At 38.0% G+C, this 16,896-nt stretch overlaps 1 protein-coding gene across 2 annotated transcripts in view; it reads right to left on the reverse strand.

Moving 5' to 3' along the window:
* The window catches only part of CCDC171 (coiled-coil domain containing 171), a 148,404-nt gene that overhangs the window by 100,258 nt on the left and 31,250 nt on the right, over positions 1–16,896 (reverse strand). For both annotated transcript variants that reach the window (XM_069879831.1, XM_069879832.1), the window contains 2 exons: positions 12,427–12,565; positions 4,179–4,281 (listed from right to left, as the gene is read on the reverse strand). In XM_069879831.1, coding sequence (XP_069735932.1) covers positions 4,179–4,281; positions 12,427–12,565 — 242 coding nt within the window. The remainder of the gene's footprint in view (positions 1–4,178; positions 4,282–12,426; positions 12,566–16,896) is intronic.

Consider the following 16,896-nt stretch of genomic DNA (forward strand, 5'->3'; position numbering starts at 1 on the left):
ATGTCGTCTGATACTAAATTTCCAAGAACGAACTATTCATTTTTTTCTGGTGTTACAGCAAAATGCCAGGTTATTGACAGATTATTCTTCTCGGAATTATTTATATTAGTATGCAGCATTTATAAAATTATTTTGTAACAAACAGTAGTATCAACTTTTCCACAAATCTTAACATGTTCTATAAGCAAAATTAAATTTAACAAGGCTAACAGCATCCTTAGTTTGTAAAACAAATCTGTGGAATTTGAATTCCAGAGAGGCTAAAAAATTATAAATCACAGCGGAACTAAATGATGATACAGGTGTTTAACATCTCTAAAAGGTCAGTGTCACTTAGCAATTTACATAGGGTGGCTCATAGAGTCAAATCAGATACTGAACTCTAAGACTTTCTTTGGCTCTCCATAAAAGTTTGTCAGATAGAGGAGATGTACTTACAGACTTGCAGGTTGGCTGTTTTTAAGAATCCTCTGGTTAATATTATCTGATAAGTATGATATTCTGCTCAAAGCATCATACAAAAATGATGGATTTGTCCTATAAGCTATACATAATGCACCAATGGAAGTCAGTGAAAACTCAGACATATGCACAGGTCAGAAAGTACTGCCAACAGCCATCCTGAAAGTTTTTTTCAATTAGCCCTCTTCTCTCCCAACCCTTTGATAATACCAGAGAGCATAGAGTATTATTCAGATTCAACATTAACTTTTCACTTTTACTTGCTAGCCAACTAGCAAGTCACATCTAGTCAAACCAATGCAGGTTTACAAGATTGCTCTCAGTGAAAGCAGCAAGATCTACTACATAGCATACCAGTGAATTTAAAACAAATGCACATCCTAGTGACAGTCTTCTGTTCTGTTGTATCAGACACTCCAGCAAACAGTTTCTAAAGGTCTACGGAGTCAAGGAAAAGCAGTCTCCTTAATGAGACAGCAATGCCCTTAACCAAACCTCTGAGTCATAGGAATTGTCCCATACAGCAATGTTACACCTAGAATCAACGTAGAATCAATCCATAAAATCTAACCTTTTGTTAGGAGCTTACTTAGATTTCACAGAAACAGAGTAATAACATCTTACCATCGTAAGTAATAAAATTACTTAACCACAGATATAGTTAAGGATGTACAAGACTCCAGTCCAGTCTTCTCAATTACTAGAGTGACTTCTCAATACTATCTGTTGTAGGATTTTGCAATGATCTTGTTGCACAGAAAACCAGAAAGTGCTATTCTTCCATACCTCTAGCTCTAGAGAAGTTTTAACAGTTTAAAATAATACCTATTAAGTCAATCTAGGGGTTGTCTTCCATCCCATAGTTTTCATCAAGTTGTGTTAATAGTGTATCTTCATTTCTGAAGTCCGAAACTGCAATGCTGTCACTGAACCTTGCCTCTGAACTACCTTAAATTACCATCATGTTTGCCAAAACCAGATTTTTGCCAGTAAGCTTTCCATGCTGGTATTTCTTGCCTTTGCTGCAGCTCTGCTTTCTACGCAGCCCAGTCTGCCAACAGAAATACTAGATTCCACCTTACTGCACCAGTAAGATACTGAAAACAAGCCAATGGCCTTTAATACTGGCTAAATGTCATCTGTCTTCATACAGCTATGCAGGAGACACGCAACACAATCCAAATGGCACTCTCCTGCTGGAGAGGCCCTACTTCAGAAACGAGGGGTAAAAACACAGTACTTGAAGCGTTTGTCCAGTATCACCTAAGAATCTGGGAGGAGAAATTCAGGAAAATGCTAGGCTCGATAGGAGTGTGACAGAAGGAATACAAGCAAATAAACTCTTAAACCTGCTGCTTCAGACTTTCTACTAACAGTACTGGGCCTGGCTAAGATGGAGTTAATTTTCTTCATAGTGGCTCATATGGTGCTGGTTTGGATTTTTGACTAAAACAGTGCGGGTGGACAGCCCTGAACAGGGACACTAACTCAAAGCAGCTAACAGTCTTAGCACTTCACACTCAGTTCACTTTTTTTTTTACTTCAGATTACTACAACCACCAAATTTTTTTTTCCTGAAACGAAGACAAAGTTCCCTGAGCACATGTCATGTTGTTGAATAACTGCAAAATATAATAAGGACAAACCAAAATAATTCAAATTGCCCAAAAAGCATAATAATGCTGTGGAAATTTATAAAGGTCACTTAAAAATGACATGATGTGGACTTAAGCTTGTTATTTTGGAATGTATAAAGAAGAAGAAATACTTTTTAAAATACCTCAGTTCTTAATCTTTAAAAATTATTATTGTTCCTGTATAGCCTAATAAGCACTTAAATGAAGGGGAAAGACCTTTAATGTTGACACATTTTTAAGAAGATCTCTCAAACATTTGAGTCAAAAATTATTAAAAAAAAAAAAAACAAGAAAGAAAGACTGCCCAGCCAGCTGTGGCTCATGTAGCCCCTCGTGTGCTAATTAGACCACCAAGACTTAAAAATTTTATTTTATCTGGCACCTAGGCACTCCCATTTCAAATATGATTACATTAAATATTTTCTTGAAAGTCTAAAGAAATACTGTTATGTAATAAATTTGTAAGTACAACACAGTAAGGCAATAGCATTAAAAATTTAAATTTCACACTTACAAGTGTAGTAAATATGTAAAACAAATGTCTTAGTCAAATTTAGTTCTGCAGTGTATTAAGTCTTTATGGCTAATATTAAAATGGACATTGACTTCCTGCCTCAACTGAGCCTCTGCAGAAATGCTGAAGTTTAAAAAAAAAAAATCTCTTTAAGTAAGAACTCTCAACATTTATCTTAAACAAAGCAAATACTGAAGTTACTGCTACTGAATCCCTAATATTACAGGAACAGATCAAAGTTGCTCTCTGCAAGGTTTACTACTACAAAGAATGGAAAACCTACCCAAAATACAATTACTGCTTTGGAAACTGCACTTTGGCAGCAGCATCAAGCTCCCCCCAGAACTGCTGAAGCCCCTCTGGGCATGGGGAACTTTGCAAGACTGAGCAAAACACACAGTTTTGAAAAGCTTTTCAGTCTGACGTTATCTACAGTAAACCTACAAGTATTACCCACAGGAATTACATTTATAATTACAGAATAAAACTGACACCAGTTACCAAATAAAAAAAAATAAATCACACAGCCCATGTGAGAAAATCAATGCATCACAGACTCAAAGCTAGGCTTTCAAGTAGAACATAAATCTCAAGAAGTGCCTTTATTCAATTTCAACATTACTAGGCCCTAAAAAACAAATCTTTTCGTGAAGATTCAAAAAAATGCATGTTCATTTAAAGCTGTTATACAACCCGTTCATGCCTACAGTCGCTAAAAACTGCAGAAATATGTCATCATAATTTATATAAAATAAATCTTTAAGCAACATTTTGCCTGTTTATATCCAGTTTACTTGCCATTTAAGTTGGAAGCATTTTCTGTCTAGTACGTGATTTTTTAACAACAACCACATGGCCAAAACTTTTTTTAAAAATTCTTTATTTAAAGCTATCTGTAAGTGTACTATTTTTGTTTTTTATAAATTATTAACTTTGCTGTTAAAGTTCAGTTTGTTTACATTAGCTACTATATCAAATGTTTAAGCAGCAGCAGTTAGTTGAGTTTGATACAATAATCACATATAAACCTAGGTAGCAGAGTGGCAACCACCAACTTAGAATTAAATGTAATGAAAACAGAGAAGTATTTGTCCTGTATTAGATCAAATGAAAGCAATAAAGTACTAGTCCACAATCAACATTAAAAAGTACTGTGGTATATAATGTGTCCTACACAACCTTTGTGAATATATGACCTTTAAGTTGTTGAAGGTTGCCTCAAAATTTGGCTCAGTTCAGGCAAAACATCTGTTCCCTTTGCAGGTATACTGTAAGGACTTTTTTCTCAGTTGGATTTAGAGCACAGCAAGTAAGCCCTTTTCTGACCGATCATATACACCCCAGCATTTGTAAATCAAGCTCTGGGCTGACAACAGCAGGTCCACATTCCGTCACCCTTTCTCAGCTAGCAAGGCCATTTGACTGCTGTGAGAACTGCTCTTATCATGTCATCAAATCAAAGCATGTTGAGAAGAGGGAATGCAAGAGGCATCTGCAGAATTCCCACAATGTAGTGACTTTGGAACATTGACAGATGCATCTGTCATTTCATACCTTCAACTAACCTGCTGTCCGCTGGCCTGACATAGCAAAGCTGTCCAAGAGTAACTCCAGCTCTCTCATGTTGTTTTCATACGTCTCTGTTAAAAAGACCTGGTGTTTCTTGGCCTTTATTTGACAGGAGATACAGACAGGACAAGAGTGGAGAAAAAAGAAACCCATTAAAAAAGTAAACAGAAGAAATACAGATCACAATAGTATTTCTGTTGCCGGCTACATTTCTTATTACTCCCTTTCTTTAGCCAAGAGACATAACATGGTATCACAAATACATAACAGAAAACCCTGACACTTAGAACTAAAGGCTTCAGATCATTAAAGAAAATCAGTTTCTTTAAAACCACCTTAATGAACATCAATTAACTGCTACCCACCTATGCAAGCAATGAAATCTATTGTTATACCCTACAAGGGCATCGAGAAAGACGCCAAACTACTGGCAGACAGGCTAGAAATTCACAATTTGGCACTCAGTCAAATCCCACACCTATTCTCAAATATGCCTACTTTAATTGTTTTTAGCTTCCACACTTGATACTGATTTTTGCAATATCAAAAACCCCTCCTTATGCATGGAACATAAAGCAGCAGAGTCCTTCAGCCCCCATCACTGAATTTTCTTAAAGAAAGCTGTTCACTAAGTGCAGCCTATTGTTCAAATCAAGACACTGGCTGTACTCTGAAGGTAGAATGGCATATAGCAGATTTTCTTAATCACTACAATAGAAAGGCTATAACAAATCAATCCTTCAATTTATATTTGATACTAAAACTTGCAATTTTCAAAGACATGCATCTGTAATTCCAGACAAGAGCAAGGCTCTCTTGGACATACATAGCTCTAACTTCTCAAAGAAATGTACAATTTTAGCAGCTGACTGACAGAAAGTAATATTATCTCAGCGGTTCAGGAAAAAAAAACCAAAAACAAAAAAAAACCCAAAATAGCAAACAAAAAACCCCCACAACAACCACTTCCCCCAAATCAAGAGAAAACTAGATCTAAGTAAATTCACAATTTTCTTATGACAAAGATTATGCTCAAAGACGTCTCATTATTTTTACCTGATTATTCTAAATTCTAACACCTATTTGAGTACTTTCTATTTTTACTTGGTGATGGAAGGTTACCCTTTTTATATGGGAAAAATTGTACTGTTTTGAATCATATCTATAAACTATTACTTTAGCTATGCTTCACTGCATGTGTGAGGATCTAGCCAATTTCTCAAGTGTGGGAAACATCCTCCCCAGGAAAACAGCTACATACTGGTAGCATGTAACTGTCAGGCTAAAAAAACAAGAAATGCATTTAATTCTCTGCAGTGTTCTTCACTATTCAGTTTAAATATTTTATAAATTTGCTTTACTCTTTCAATTTTAATTACATGTACTGTATATCAACTAATATATTATTCATATGTGTATTTCAATGTTAGGTCCCCTGTAGCATTTACACGCCTTTCTTTGTGTGAGAGTTTGTACTACACTTCATAAAGAATTTCCAAACCACTTCCATACGCTAAAAAATGATCAAGTTTTAATTCCTCTACTACAAAATTATCGATATAAATAGCTTATAATTGCTGAGCTACAATAAAAAAAATGTGGGATGCAAACACATTAAAATAATTTACTCTTATGTACTGATATCTCAAAGATCTCACACATTACAAATAAGAAAACATAACAATATGATCAGCTTCACAACAAAATAATCTTTTTATATAAACCACTCCAGCATAGACAAGGTCAGACTAAATCTTCCAAGTAAACCTTTCCCCGTGGAAAAGTCAAACATGAGAATTTTTTTCAACCTCCTCATCCAAATTTTTCATTTGGTTTAGTTTTTACCAATATTTAGTCAGTATATTCCAGCCTATACAGCCTCCACCACAACTCTGTCCTTTATTTGCTAACTGCATCTAAACTCCCTAAGACAATTTCAGTCTTTTTCAACAGCAGTAAGGGTCAGAAGGTAATTCCTTAGACTAACCAGTTTCTCTACAATTAAGCTGCGAACTATGAAGTATCATTCCTTTCTAACCACCAGTTTCAATCACCATCCCCATTATCAGACATTGAAGAAAAATAACTGTAAACTTACAGTGCCAGAAATCCAAGCACAGGTTAAGAGTCCAAAAGGGTCTGAACATATTGATCTAGTCTCTTATGTCTCACTGACAGGTATCTAGTAAGAATGTGCAGAGCCACAAAATCAAGGAATAATTTAAGTTGACAGGATCTCTGGAGGTCATCTGGTCCTACTCCCCACTCAAAGCAGGGCCACGCCTGAAGTCAGGTTAAGCTGCTCAGAGCCTTGTCCAGTCAAGTTTTGAGTATCCTCACGGATGAAGTTTCAACAAGCCCTCCAGGCAACCAGCTCCAATTTCTCATAGTCTTCACTGTGAAGTGGGTTCTTTTCTCCCACCCTTACAGGTAATCAGAATTTCCCTTTCTAAAAATTCTGTTTTCTCTCATACTTTCACTGCATAGTTATAAGGAGATTGTTGCTCCATCTTCTCCATAAGCACCCATTTGACAGTTTGTGGCAGCAGCTGTAACTCCCTTAGTCTTCTTCAGTCTGAACAAACACAGCAGATATAAGTAACTCTTTACATTGAAAACAAAAAAGGAGTCCTCAAGTGTGTAAGTCAAATATAATCAATCGCAAGTGCCAAAAGATATCTTCTGCTAGATCCAGCTATTGTAGGACATGAGATTACTCCCCTACCAGAAACTCCATGCACCATCACACTGGCGTTAGAGGATGCCATTCTGTAGAACTACAGTAAAGGTACTAGTATGAGTGCTGACTAGACTACTTCAAAAGAGAAATCAGATGACAAAATACTGAAGTCTTTATTTGAAGACAGCTTGCTTCCCAGACCACATCAACAGAAACAGGTAAAAGAACATTTGTAAAGTAAGCCTTTTGCTGACTCTGCCTGACTTACTGCATATTGGGATGGACTACTCTTGACCTTGGATGTGATCCTTGAGAATGTCCCTGAAAATCAAAGGCAGCAGGAGGCCTTTATGGATGCACAAGGAGTTCCTGACTAAATTCAGATATTAATAGGAAGCATAAAGAAGCAGGCACAGGTGATCTGGAAGAAACAGCGACTCTGTCCCAACAACAGAGGGATAATGTCTGAGAAAGCCAAAATCCACCTAAAGCTGAATCTGGCAAGGTATGTGAAGGGCAAAAAGAATGGTTTCCTGAAGTACATCACCAGCAAAAGAAGACTACACAAAATGTGGGCCCACTGAGGAATGGAGCAGTGGATCTGGTAACCAGGATGCAGAAAAAGCCTTTTTCACCTCATTCTTCACTGGCAGAATCTGCCTTCAAGAACCCTGGGTCCCCAAGACCAGTGGTAAAGCCTTGCTGTGAAGTTGGCACAAACACTTGAGAATTTAAGATTCTCTAAATAAATTAGGAGTATTTCCTGCATCCCCAGATACAATTCCCTCCCTCACAAAGTATTCAGAATCAGAGGCTAGAAACCAAACAATTTAGGAGCAAAGTCATAGTTTCTGAACCCTGAATATATGCTGAATTGTAGCATAAAAAATTCTTCCCTAAGTCAAACCATATCATTAAGAAGGCTCCTGTTATCACAAAACATCCCTTGAGGATCAAAGAATTTTTGGTAGAAAAATGTGTTTGACAACATATTTACTTAACTATCAATTTTAAAACACAAACACTTTCTAAGAAATAAATAAAAGCTAAGTATTTTTCATTACAAGTACTGTAGCCTCCAACCAGAAGAAAAATCTTTTTTTCCAAATGCTTTGCATCGTTACCTCTAAGGATAACTAGAATTATTAGGCTTATAGAAGTTACTTATATACTTATAGAAGTTACTCTACTGGACATCAAAATTATGCTTATTTTCCAGAAGTAGGGTAATTGCATTTATCTGAGCAACTCACTACTACCTTTGTTGCAGAGGTATTTTCCATAACTACCAGTATTTGATTTTGGTATCACCCCAACATTTGTTCCAGGACAGAAATTAAGTTCCATTCATTTTTTAGCACTTTCCAAATGCCACTGTTGAATAAAATAAATGTGAACTCTATGCACACTTACAGAATAGCCCACATGACCTGATGCTGAAAATGAGCACCTGTATCTTAAGTTCAATAACATTTAAAAAACCCCATGTAGGCAGGAGTTTAAAGCATTTTCAGAATTAACTTGTCAAAACCCCACTAATATTAGGCAGGGAACTGGGGTCCAGTCCTGCAATGAACTACCACTACTCCAAAAGCAGTTTTCTCTGCTTTGTCTTGCATATGGACTAATTCACCCACTTGGTCTGCAGTACAAATCCCATCTGGTTATGACAGAGCACACTCCTAAACCACAGCTACCCACACAGCCACCGAAAAGCAGTAGGTTCAGGTATTCCTTGGAAAACATTTGGGTAAATTCTTTGCAAAAGCATCAGAATGTTTATCAAGCATGACCTCAGAGGAAACAAATCAAAGCATTTATAGAAACAGGCTCCAAATGTCTCCTCCATAGCTAAAAAAAAATGGGTTTTACTTGAGCGATGCAATATAGAGCAGAATAGTAGCACAAATTTCAAGCACTATAAATTGCAGTATAAAAAAACAAAATTAAACCCTCACTGACAATCTCCCTCCTTAGGCTACTATTTATTTTTGCTCAAGTTAGGCAAGTATTGAATACTTAAGAGTATCTTTATTTTCTCATGTCAGCTAGAGTTTTCCAAAGACACTCCCCCAATAGAGGGGTCCTTAAAAAGTATTTAGCCATATATAAATTAAACACAATTTCTCAAGTAATTCAGTGTCTCAGTTTTAATCATCTTGAATAAAATTAATTAAAAGTGTTGAAGTTCTACATACAACATGATTTGGGTTTTTTTTTACTCAGAAATTTTTTCAAGAACTGTCAACTATAAAATCATTTTTTAGATGCCTGTCTTCAAACACTGGAACATCACAGCTTGAGTGACCTCTTCACTTCCAGAATAAATTACAAAATAGTTTTCTTTGTAGAAGATCATTTAAGCACATGCTTCAGACTGACTAGTCTTCTTAAATTATTAGGTCAGTAAGAGAAGTAGCATCTGGGTAGGAACACTCCCCCTCTGATTTAAGGCAAGCAAAACAAGAATCAAGGTAACATAGCATTTAACAATCATTACCACAAAATTAATAAAAGCTGTGTCTCATTCTTTTTACACTGAAAGAAAAAGCTCTGTTTACAATAAATCATCTAGATGAGATTTATCTTTGCCATTAAGTACCGGATTCTACTTCATAGAATTTGTAGAGCAGAATCACAATCTTCAGGTTGTTTCATTGTCTGTTCAGTCAATACTTTTAGACACTCTGTTAAAGAAAAACAGCTAATACCTATGCCCAGGAACTAGATTCTCAAACACCTCTGTTCTGACTTTTAGCTCATGATAAACTACATGGCTATCACAAACAGCTGAGATGTATACAGTGCATGACGGCATGTGCGGCTGTAAACAAAAAGATTTATATGCCACATGGAAAAAAGACAGTTCCAGGTGTAATCTATTACACTACTTGCACAGTAATTATACTACTCCTGACAGTATCTATACAAAGAGAGGAAATGAATACACAGTTCTTCCAAATTAAAATTTATAGTAAAATACAGTAATTCTAATTACTTCAGTTTCCTAATATGCATTTGAGTGAACTGGCAAGTTCCCCAGATTTCAAGGTACATTTCTAATAAAATAAAGGTTCAACATCTCCTGCATGTCCAGCACTAAGAATTAAGGATCATTCAACTAGGTACCAGAAACTTAAATATCCTGAGTAATTTTTAAAAGTATTAATGACACCTCCTATTCTTTCCATTGGGCAGTAATACAGCTAGGGCTGTTCTATTTTAAAACAAGCTCCTAATCAGAACAGCTATTCTTACAAATTCCTGTACCTCAAGCTAAAAATTTCTAAAAACCCTAGCTGGAAATAATGACAACCTTGAGACCAATTTCCTCAGAAAAACATAATGGAAATCTTAAGAGCCTGCTCATGCTGAACATTCATAAACAGTTTTCTTTGATACTAACAGATCCTATCACATTTGATCCATGCAAATTTCTGGCAAACTTCTGCCACATGCTGATATTTAAAATTAAAAGCAGCATAACTACTTTAGTATACATTTAACTGAGCCATAAAAAAAAAAATGTTCTTTCTCATATAAAATTTCTAAAGAATGTATTGTGCCCTTGCTTAAGTCTGCTTTTCTAAAAACAAACAGTCTTCACTGGTTTCGGTATATTTCCCAAATATTTCACAAACAAAAAGTAACTTGTATTATAGCAGTACCAATATAAGATTTTCAGACTGGAGTGAAATAGGACATCTAAAACCAGTATAAAATAGAAGAAAGTAATGAAAGACCAAAAAAGCAGGAGGGGAAATGAAGGGAAGAGGAGAGAAAACAATGCCATTTTCACATAATTTTAGTATGGGTATAGAGAAGCCTAGTAACAGTATACAAAATGTAATCTATACTTCTTTCTGTTTCTCCTTTTTTCATTTTGGGAAGAAAAATAACAAAAAACTGTCCGGATTGGGTAAACAAGACCACACACAATCAGTCCTGCTTTCCAAACAAATACAAAAGTCTTCAGGAGCAATACAAAGCCATCCAAGGTGATAAAAATCTAATCCCACTGGGAACCACTAATACAACTCCTCAGAAAATGAGTATTTTTATTACCTGTTCAAGACAGTCTTGTGGTTTGAAACAGTTTCAACAAAACAATTAAAACAACCAGCTCTAAGAATAAGACAGTTCTTCTAACTGAGACAATCTATTCTGCTTTTTACCTTTCAGTAATGTAATGTCCACTGTTAATAGACCATCTAATACCACTGCCATTACCAAAAACCTTGATCATCAACAGAATTTTGTCCTGAATTCTCATCACATATAACATACATTTTATTAAGGAACACAAAATCCAAAGGAAAACTCATATTGCAGAGAGAGCTAGCAAGCACTCAAGGTTCCTAGCAGAAATTTTCCATCTTGCAATTGTATTTTATATTAATGACGGTTACTGACAGGGAGACAGGAAGACAATTGCTTTTGTCTCCTCATATTCTTTTTTCGCCTGATAAGATGACTTTTTCAGGTTAACTAGCCCCACAAATGCCTTTTAATATATTAACGCTTGCATGGAAGAAGTTGTAATTGTCCCAGATTTTGATTTTATTTTTCTTCAATTTATTAGTTAACAATCTGTCTGGGAAGTGAACAACACTAAGACAATGTATGTAGTAACTCCATCAACTGAACAGACGAGACCAACAAGTATGAGGATCCACTGATGCAGGTCTCTGCTCCTGGCTCACTCATTAGCACAATGCCTGTCAGCAGCAGGGAAAAGACCACATTTAACTTCTACACTCACAGCTCTAAGAAAGAGGACAAATTTGCAAGACAGGAGCAATAAAGTTTACATTGGCTAAGTATTGAAATACTGCAATTGCTCCTACACAATGGAAGGAAAGAAGTGTTTCTAGATATCCCAAGATCTTTGCTTTGTCCCTGCTGCTATGAGAAGGATGATGAAATTGTTCTTCACAGTTGAGGTGCAGAGAGACAGTGCAAAAGCCCCAGTTGGTCATGTAACAAGAGAAAGATTACAGAAGTTAATCCAGGAAAATACATCTAACGTTTCTTATCCACAAGAAAACAACAACAAAAAAAATCTCTCTGCCTTGTCACCTTCAAACAAGCAACATTAAAGCAATTTTTACAGTCAAATGCTTGCGCTAAAACCAAAATGCTATGTGAAATGGAAATAAAGCAGTCTACAACGGTGGCTACTACAGCTTGGAGAATTAAAATGCTTGGGTGGAAACAACATTCTCCAAAAGTGACCATATCCATATCTACAAATTGCCTTCTTTGTCAGGAAGGCAAACACAAGTTATTCTCTAGTTATAGCCATACTTTTAAAACAGTTTTTTTCTGCAAATAACTCTTTAGTTAAGCACATAGCCTATCACTTAAAATGCAGTCTTTAACTAGCTTCTCCAGCATATTACAATAATTATATTTACTCATGTTTTACAAAACAAAGTAATGTAATTAAAATCAGAGTAACACAATGGCAGAGTCTTCCACAACTCTGCACAGCAAATGCAGATTATATTCACAGTATGTTTAAAAATTTCTAAACAATGAACATCACATGCTTTTTGTCTTACCACTGTAAGCTCTTCTCGTAATTCTCTGCAGGTTTTCTCGCTATTCTCTAGTCTCTCAGAGAGGTCTTTAATTACCTTCTTATTTTCCACAATCTTCTCATTCATTTGCTTGTTTGTGGAGAAACACTCTCTTTCTAACCTGGAATTCAACATTAAAACATTTTTATCAAAAATAGTTTTGTCAAGTATGTACTTTTAAAGATTATCCTTTGATATGGCACATATCATGTTAGCACTTCATATAGTTTCTGAAGTTGCCTTTTTTTTTAACTGACGTTCATAAGAAAGGCTTTTGAAGAAGTGACTATGTTCTTTTCAGCTACAAATGCTTGTGTTAGGCTTCCAGTCACAAATTTATTTGGTCATTTGTATATGGCCTCCATCTTATATCTTGCATCATTAACCCTGATTTCAAATACGAAGCTTGCTCCTGAAGTTTCCACATAACTCACTACATTGCACTCAGAACACCATGACACTCAGAATGTCTCACACAACTGGTTAAGTGAGCCAACAAGGGAAGGTGCCCTCCTGGACCTGCTGTTTGTGAACAGAGAAGACCTTGTAGGGGATGTGACGGTTGGAGGACAGCTGGGACAAAGCAATCATGAGATGGTAGAATTATCAGTTCTAGGTGAGGTGAAGAGGTGGATTAGCAGAAGAGTAACATTAAACTTCCAGAGGGCAGTCTTTGGATTGTTCAGAAGGCTGGTTGACAAAGTCCCCTGGGAGACAGTCTTTAATGGCAAGGGAGCCCACGAGGGCTGGGCGCTCTTCAAAAAGGAAATCCTAGCAGCTCAGGAGAAAGCCATCCCCATGTGCTAGAAAATGAGCTGGGTGGGGAGGGAAACAGCTTGTTTGAGTAGGGAGATCTTGAGGGACATCAAAAAGAAGAGGAATGTCTATGAGGTTTGGAAGAAAGGACAGGTGTCTTGGGTGGACTACAGGGAAGAAGTGAGATTGTGCAGACTAAAAATAAGGAGGGCTAAGGCCCAACTAGAGCTCAGATTGGCCAAGTTAGTGAAAGATAACAAAAAATCTTTCTATAAATACATTAACAATAAAAGCAGGACCAGGGAAAATATTCAGTCCCTACTGCATGCAAAGCGAAAAACTGTGACAAAGGATGAGGACAAGGCTGAAGTACTTAATGCCTTCTTTGCCTCAGTCTTTAATAGTAAACAAAGTTGTTCACTCTGTGTACACACCTAGGAGTCAGAGGAGCAGAACAAAGCTCCCATAATCCAAGAGGAGGTGGTTAAAGATTTGCTTGCCCAGCTAGACACCCACAAGTCTATGGAGCCGGATGGGATCCATCCAAGGGTATTGAAGGAGCTGGCGGATGTGCTGGCCAACCCCCTTTCCATCATCTTCCAGCAGTCCTGGAAGACTGGGGAAATTCTGCTGGACTGGAGGCTGGCTGACGTTGTACCTATCGACAAGAAGGGTCGCAGGGAGGATCCAGGGAACTACAGGCCTGTCAGTCTGACCCCTGTACCAGGAAAAGTCATGGAACAGGTGATCTTGAGTGCTATCATGAAGCACATGCAAGAGAACCAGGTGATCAGGCCCAGACAACACAGGTTCACGACAGGCAGGTCTTGCCAAACTAACCTGATCGCCTTCTGTGACAAAGTGACTCGGCTGCTGGATGAGGGAAAGGCTGTGAATGTATCTTCTTGGACTTCAGTAAAGCCTTTGACACAGCTTCTTACAGCATTCTGCTTAGGGAACTGTCAGCCTCTGGACTGAACAGGCGCACACTCTCCTGGGTGGAAAACTGGTTGGATGGCCGGGCCCGGAGAGTGGTGCTAAATGGCATTAAATTCAGCTGGAGGCCAGTGACAAGCGGCGTCCCCCAGGGCTCAGTGCTGGGTCCAGCCCTGTTCAATGTCTTTATCAATGACCTGGATGAAGGCATTGAGTCCACCTTTAGCAAGTTTGCAGGTGATACTAAGCTGGGTGGAAGCGTGGATCTGCTGGAGGGTAGGGAGGCTCTGCAAAGGGATCTGAACAGGCTGGACCAATGGGCTGAGACCAATGGCATGAGGTTTAGTAAGGCCAAATGCCGGGTCCTGCACTTGGGGCACAACAACCCTATGCAGTGCTACAGACTAGGAGAAGTCTGTCTAGAAAGCTGCCTGGAGGAGAAGGACCTGGGGGTGTTGGCTGACAGCCGACTGAACATGAGCCAGCAGTGTGCCCAGGTGGCCAAGAAGGCCAATGGCATCTTGGCTTGTATCAGAAACGGCGTGACCAGCAGGTCCAGGGTGGTTATTCTCCCCATGTACTTGGAAGCGGTGAGACCACACCTTGAATACCGTGGTCAGGTCTGGGCCTGACTCACACAGTATTCTTAGAGCCAATCTATGACTTCAGTCTAGATGTGAGCTACATTGATAAAAAAAAATTTGACGGTAAAGTTCAGATGGTAGTGGGTGGCAACAAGTGGAATACTGTAGTAGTCTGTATTAGAAGCTGTTTAATCTCTTTATCCATCAACTGGACCAGGCCAAGAATGCAATCTCACCAAATTTGCAGGTAATAAACTGGGTGGAGGTAGGTCATAGCACAATTTATATACTCAAGAGAAGGGCTGTCATTCCCTAAATCTAGCCAGTGAGGGGGAACACGCTAGCATGAACTTTCTGAGATCCAACAATAACATGTGCAAAGATCTGAATTTAGGAAGCAAAAGCCCCCTGAAGTGACATGGCTGGTAACTGGATAGGAAGCAGCTAAGCTCAAAAGAGACATGGTAATCTTGGTAGACAGCAAGCTAGCCAGAAATAAGCATCATGATATACAAGTAGGGACAGCTAACAGCATCCTGGGCTGTATTAGTAGCGGTATAGCCAGAATATCAATGAAGTGACTAATCAACTTTTATTTGGCACTCATTACAACACATCTAGGATAATAATCAGTTTTATGCACATACGTCCCCCTTAATACAAGAGAAAACTTGGAGTAAGCTCACAGGAGGATCAACAACATGGTTGACCCTTGGGGGCTGAAGTTCATAGAACTGAGTGAAATTTCTCTTGTCAGGATGGAGAAGAGATAACCTCAAGATGCGTAGCTGGCCCCCCAGTATCTAAAGGGAGGTTATCAAGATGTAGTCAGTCACTTTCCAGAGGTGTAGAGGTATAGAGGCATGGCTAGAGGACAAGAGACAACAGTCATAAATCAAATCCAAAGATTTTCGGAGAAGGAGAAACTTTTTCCACCTTAACGACAGTCGAACAGCGTAACAGGTTCCTAGAGAGGCCGCCTGTTCTCCATTCTTGGAGGTTTTCAAGACCTACTAGATGAAGCCCTGAGCAACGTGATCTCACTGCTGATGCTGGTTTGAACAGAAGGTTGAACTACAGATTTCCCACAATCCTTTTTTCCAATCTGAATTGGTCTTTGATGTAACTTTTAGCAGCAGGAACATCGCAGTGCCTCATTTCTTTATCTCTTCTCCCACCACTTGTGTCCCTAGAACTGAAAGTAAGGAAATGGGCTCAAAGTTCTTCCAACTCTGAAACTTCTGAGTCAATACAGTCACTTCCTGATTTTGACTTATTTCTTATAGATCAGTGTACCTTTTTAGCTGACAAAGTACTTAATCAGTCCTCCAGATAACAACATGCTCCTGCTGGGTTGTTTTTTTTCTTTTAGTTGTAGATAGTTACTGCTTATTCTAAAAGAAGGAAGTTGCTGGTTTCTGTCCCCCACAGTAGCTTCTACTCCCATAGCTTTCAGAAGCACGGCAAAAGCAGTACCAATTTATTCTATGTCACACTCCCACTCTTCAATAAAAGTAAATTCACATAGAGACTCAAATCCCACGTCGCTTCCAATTCGCACAGTGCTACTGAGTTCAGAGCTAATTAATAAATTATGCAACCTAGAAAATCCTGTTTGCTTGGTTTCAGTTACTACAACCCCCCTTTTCTAAGAAAACAAATTCTCACAGTTTGCACAGCTTCCAAATTTGAGATCATTTATCCTACATCAAGTTCAGTTAAAAAGACATACAAATGTTTTAGCAAAATAAACAAAAGTCTCCAACATTTTCCAAAGACCGAGGCTTAAAGATAAACTCCTGGGACTTCTCCAGAAAAAGGAAAAGTATGTTAGGATGCCAAATCATGGTTTAAAAGAAAAAGCCATGCTCCTGACATTGCCTGGAGTCCAAGGACCACAGCCTTCAAAGGTAAGTAGATCAAAGGCTCTTGTATTCTCTCTGAAGGGATCCGGTGAAAGCAATCACTGATATTCACCAATGTTACCAATACCTGTATGCTTCAAAGAACAAAAAAGGCACAGGAAACAGATGAGGCAGTGCACACCCACACCATGTAATCTCCTCAAGGGAATCAAGTATACTGATGTTCATCTGAGATAAAGCTTGACCTTCACTATCAATCTCTATGGAGCTCTGGAAATTTAGGTGTTTGGACTAACAAAATTGTAAGGATA

The sequence above is a fragment of the Phaenicophaeus curvirostris genome, chromosome Z (genome assembly GCF_032191515.1).
Source record: "Phaenicophaeus curvirostris isolate KB17595 chromosome Z, BPBGC_Pcur_1.0, whole genome shotgun sequence".
Lineage (NCBI taxonomy): Eukaryota > Metazoa > Chordata > Aves > Cuculiformes > Cuculidae > Phaenicophaeus > Phaenicophaeus curvirostris.